At 33.2% G+C, this 6,128-nt stretch overlaps 1 protein-coding gene across 1 annotated transcript; it reads right to left on the bottom strand.

The window, feature by feature from the left end:
* Positions 1–3,157: 3,157 nt before the first annotated feature.
* LOC141693926 (uncharacterized) lies at positions 3,158–5,649 on the bottom strand. Its single transcript, XM_074499121.1, has 2 exons — positions 5,006–5,649; positions 3,158–3,347 (listed from the first exon to the last, which is right to left on the bottom strand). Exons 1-2 carry the CDS (start codon positions 5,647–5,649, stop codon positions 3,158–3,160), a joined length of 834 nt encoding a protein of 277 aa, XP_074355222.1.
* Positions 5,650–6,128: the final 479 nt, after the last annotated feature.

The raw sequence follows: 6,128 nt of genomic DNA, 5'->3' as shown, positions 1-6,128 counted from the left end.
ATATAAAGTACTAATAAAATCTCAGAATATCCATATCAGAACCCCTACATAGTGTGGCACGAAAAGTTTTCTCATTCAGCAAAAACACTATTCATAAGGGTTTCAAAAATTTCCAAAAATTGGGGTTATTACACTTTCCTTTTTCATCAATCCATAAATGTGGTAACACCTCAAAATGCTTGCAATCCGCTCTTACTTTTTCATGATCTCTTGACTTTTCCGCATTCATAATAGTAAAAAAAATGTTTTCAAAAACATTTTTTTTTCTGTATGCATGATGTCAATTGAATATCATAAATTATGTGATGACCAATAAGGGAGTTCATAAAAGATTGGGACATGGGTCCAATGATGCTCTTCCCCGTATCCGACACTTCTTGCCTTCGAATTACTCTTTTCGGGTGGTGGAAAAACTAAAGTATCAAACAACTCCTTAACACCCTCCCCGGACAAACGACCACGAAACAATCTTCTTTCTTCATCATCAAACAAATTACTTTTTTGATGGAGTGGATCATTTGATTCAAGCAATATTCGGTTCGTTCCATATAAACTACATTTTCCATAATATTTTAATTGAAACCCTTGCACACTTCCAAGACACACTTGACATCCCATCTTTCCTTTGCCTGACCACCCACTTATCATACTCAAAGCGGGATAGTCACTAATTGTCCACATAAGAGCCGCTCTCATTGTAAAATTTTGTTTCAAATATTGGTCGTATATTTTCACTCCGGTATTCCACAATATCTTCAATTCATTGATGAGAGGACTTAGAGAAACGTTACCTTTTCTAATGCTATTTGGACCCAACACTATATTGGTCATGAACATATAAGACTTTTTCATACACATTGATGGTGGAAGATTGTAGGCAACTATCACCACGGGCCACAAACTATATGTTTTTTTTTTCAGTGGGGACAAAAGGGTTGAAACCATCGGTCACAAGACAAAGCCTTATGTTACGAATCTCTTGAGCAAATGATGAATACCGACAGTCAAAATTTTTCCACTCTTCTCCATCCGCAGGATGACTAATTTCTCCTAATTTCACATCTCTATTTTTGTACCATCTCATGTGATGGGATGTATGTGCCGACATATATAAGCATTGTAGTCGAGGAATCAAAGGAAAGTGTCTTAAATTTTTTTTTGGTATTTTTTTACCATCTTTCCTAGAAACAACTCGATAACGATCTTCACCACATATATCACACACAACTTTATCCTTGTCATCTCCATAAAATAACATACAATCATTCTCACATAAATCAATTTTTTTATATTCAACCCTCAAATCCTTCATAATTTTTTTCATTACATAATAAGTTTCAGGTAATGTATGCTTTTTTGGTAACACATCCGTAAGAAGTTTAAGCAAACTATCAAAAGCTTTATTACTACAATGAGAGTTATTTTTGAATTCCAATAATTTTGTGGTAAAACTTAATCTTGTGTACTTTGTATTACTGGGATAAATAGTTGCTCCATTTTCAACAATAACCTCGTACAATTTTTTAGCACTATCATTTGGAGCTTCTTCTACATTCATAGTTCCCGTATCTGTAGTGTCATAAAATTCATAATTTTCACTGGCAAAATCATGTAACATCGCATTCAAATCTACCGGTTCTTCTACTCTAGGAGGTTCCCGAACATAACGACGATGATGTGATGTTCGACTACGTTTTCTTCCTATCTTTTCACCGTGCGACGTCCACACGGTATAACCCTCAAGCATCCCTTTAGCGACCAAATGAAATCTAACATCATCAAATTTTAACCAATTCAAATTTTTACAACGTTTACGAGGACACTTCATTGTACCATCTTTTTCCATTCCATTCTCAAGAGCAAATTTTAAAAATATTTCTACACCAATTCTATATTCCGGAGTCAATGAAATTTTATCACTTTTCAATTGATTACCAATCCAACTTCGATCAATGGTTTCCATCTACTAATAATTTAATATGCATTTCATAAAAAATTAAAAACATTCAATACATAAAATATATACATTACACAAACACAAACATAAACACACACACACATTGATAACAATAAATGAGAATAACTTCAATTTCTCATAAAAAATATATTTAACATGCATTTCATAAAAAAATAAAAACATTCAATACATTACCAAAATGCATTTAATACATACAACACACACAAACACACACACACATTAATTACAATAAATGAGAAAAACTTACAATTTCTCTATTATTCCTCCACTTCAATTCTCTTCAATTCTCTCTCTTAGTTGTTTTTTTATATATTTTGCCCCAATTTCAAGAAATGAAAGACATAACACAAAAAAAAAATTGCTTTAAACCGACGACGACAGTCAGTTATAAAAACTACAGTAAAACGACATCGTTCTGCATATAACAGGTACATTTTTTTGTACTTTATATTAATTTTATATTTTTACCTATAACCGACCGATGCAGTTGGTCGGTTTTGAAAGCCTCTAACTAGGGTTTTAACCGACCCATAAATGTGGTCGGTTTTACATGTGCCACATCAGCAAAATTACGTCGTATTTATCTGTTATAACCGACCACCAGCAGCGTGTGATCGGTTTTAGCTCTACCACATCATCAAAACTGCGTCGCCAAATCGATGTCGGTCGGTTATGTGTGGTCGGTTTTGTCCTGTAGTGTTTGTTGTTAAAAAATATGCTGGTAAAATAAATGTTATTGTGATTTGTGAAAATCGGTAGTACTTTGGACAGGTGTTTATACTCTAATCATCTGTGAATTTTAGTACTAATATTGAACATTTTGTTTTCCAAGTGTGATCAATGTTGTAAAAACTAAACAAGTGCATTTTATAATTCAGCTTTAGGTCATATAAAATGTGAGAGACTCCCCAGATTAACAATTCTTTTTAACAGATCAAAAAATGAACTGAAATAACGAAATGTAATTAGAAGGTTGCACTTTACATTAGCCAACCTCAATCCCAACAGATGACATATATGTATAGCTTCTCTTTGTACAATTTGTTGATATGTGATGTGATAATTTAATTGACCATATCAATGACTTCGAAGTTCTAAATGAGATGAGGAAGATCCATGTAATGCGCTCATGGATTTGTTCCATCAAGTTGTTGAAGAAGGTTTCGAAAAAGATGGATGTCACAGGCTATTACCTTCATATGAATACCCATACTCTTCACCAAGCAACTTGTTTACCAGTGGATGGTTTATATAATGAGCTTCCATTTTCACCACTGCCTCCTCGCTTTGAGCCTTCCCCACCACTATACGAATATGTCCTTCTGGCACTAATGAATTGTCCTCACAGGAAAATGTTAAGCTCCTCTTCCTATATATGCATCAGAAGCACTCCAAGGCCACTTACACCATCCATTCTTGCTGACAAAAGTGCTGCTAAAATAATAGTTTTAGGAAAGCCACCCTCCGTATAGATATTTTAAAATTTGGAGGGATTGGTATTTTGAGAGAATATATGATGATGGCTGATGACTTTTGAAAGTGCATTATGTATACAAATATATAGTAATTATATTACTAGTAGTATGGACAAAAACAATATAAATGATTGCATATAAATAATCTACAGGTGATAAAGAAATGAATAAAAATAGAAAGGAAGACTCAGCAGAACTACAGAGGAATGAGCGTGAATTCCATGCATATTTAAATAGGAAGGTGTTGGCATGGTGTGAAGTGTGGCCAGCTATAAAAAACACGCAGTATGGACGATGATTATACATGGAGATGGTGCAATTATTAGTATCAGAGTTAAATAATCTGTTGTCACTGCTACACCGGAAGAATCAAATTATTCCAAGTTACTTGAAATAAGCAACTAATTAACTAATAATGCTATAAGTAACACAATATCTGAACTTACGATGTTAGTTCTTTAATCATAATCGTACTGTTATACTATACTTGAAGGTATTTCTAACTTCATCGTCATATGTGTACTCATGTGAAATCTGCGTCCCATGATCATATTGAAGATTCTTTAATGATGACAAGTTAATCATTGTTAGTTGTTTAGTGCAGTGGATTAGAGCGGCACCAGTAATGTGAACCAAATGTAAAATACATTCCACTATCCAATATAAGTTTCATAATTTATTTAAAAAAAATTAAAATTATTATCACCTATTATCAAAACCAGTTCCTATACTATTTCACAGTTCTTGTAAATTCGGGAAAAAGGTGGATTCTGTAAATGTATGTAGCAAAAGCTATGTTACTCGGACTCGGCTACAAGTATCCGATATGGATACGTGTCCAAGTGTCAGACTCGGAAACATTTTAAAAATTTACATGTTTATGGCTTAAAATAAGTGTCCAAGTCCGGGTATCTATGTCCAAGTGTCAAGTGTCTGACACGGCTATTTCAAGGTAAAATGTGTTGTAAAACCTTAGAAAAAAAAGACACCTACATTTTGCTTGCACTTGTTATAAAACTCAAGTAAACTAGCCATTATATAGGCTTTACAGACATATTAAAACTAACTACTACCCAAACTAACCACTACTAATTAATGGGTAAATTACATGTTCATAATTTACTCCACAACTCCACTACCCCACTACTAAACAATTCTAAAATAATATTTTTCTCTAATAATTAATTTATTGCTAAATATCTAAAATATCTAATAATTAAATAAACAAATAATTAATAACTAAATTTAAGATTATTCCAACATTCACCCCCATAATCTTAAATTTACGAATCACTTTCTCTTTGTCTGTGATGCACTTCTCATCACCATCAATTTTTATGCACTTTCTCATCAAAAACACTTTGGAGCACTTCTCTCCAAAAACACTTTGGAGCACTTTCTCTCCACAACTCTAAATGAGTGGTTCTCCCTCGATCAATTGTGTCATCCTTTCTTCATCATTCTGAAATCTTCTTCATCATTCTGAAATCTACAATTCTTTGTTAGATGCCCATATTTTTTGCATTTGTAGCATTGTGGCTTTCCTTTGTACCAGCAGTCTTTTTCTTCATGTCCCATCTTATGACAATGGTTGCATTGAACTTTGTTGTCTGTGCCTTTTGAGAATGAAACTTTAGCTAAAAGCAGTCCCTCATTTTTTCCTCCAATTTCTTCCTCCCTCATTGATCTCCTTTGGTCCACGGTGTGAAGTGAATTGATCAAATCTGAAACAGTTAATTTCGAAAGATCTTTAGTATCTTCAAGTGAGGAAATTTTAGTTTCATACCTCTCAGAAAGAGTCACTAAAAGTTTGTCCACAACTCTTTGACTTGAGAAATCTCCACCAAGTAGTTTGATTTGGTTAACAATGGACATCAACATACTCCCATATTCCTTGACGCCTTCATTATTTTTCATTCTCATCATCTCAAACTCTCTCTTGAGGTTCAGAATTTGCATCAGTTTGGTTTGTTGGTTGCCTTCAAATTCTTCCTTAATTTTTGTCCATGCTTCTTTAGGAGTATCACAACCCATAATAGTTGTAAAGATCTCTTCTGACACAGCCGAATGTAGACATGAAAGTGCCTTTGCTTCTCTTGCCACTTCTTCATCACGTTTTTTGATTTGGGCTGTTGTTGGATTTTGTGGAAGAAGGGTTGGCTCAACATCACTCTCAATTGCTTCCCACAAACTCATAGCTTTCAAAAATGATTTCATTTTGATAGCCCATGAATTATAATGGTCTCCTTTGAATAATGGAATAGAGACGGAGAAATTGTTTGATGCCATGGAAAATATTAAGGATAATATATATATATGTGTATTTTTATAAGAGTTTTATAAGCCCTGGATCATATGGCTCTGATGCCAAAGTTGTAAAACCTTAGAGAAAAAAGAAAAAAAACACCTACATTTTGCAGAGAACTTGTACTGCTATATTTCTTGTTATAAAACTCAAGGTAAACTAGCCATTATATAGGTTTTACAAACATATTAAAACTAATTACTACCCAAACTAACCACTACTAATTAATGGGTAAATTACATGTCCCTAATTTACTCCACAACTCTACTACCCCACTACTAAACAATTCTAAAATAATATTTTTCTCTAATAATTAATTTATTGCTAAATATCTAATAATAAAAATAAACAAATAATTAATAACTAAATT

The sequence above is a fragment of the Apium graveolens genome, chromosome 2 (genome assembly GCF_009905375.1).
Source record: "Apium graveolens cultivar Ventura chromosome 2, ASM990537v1, whole genome shotgun sequence".
In the NCBI taxonomy this organism is placed as follows: Eukaryota; Viridiplantae; Streptophyta; class Magnoliopsida; order Apiales; family Apiaceae; genus Apium; species Apium graveolens.
This window is presented reverse-complemented; position numbering and strand designations above follow the sequence as displayed.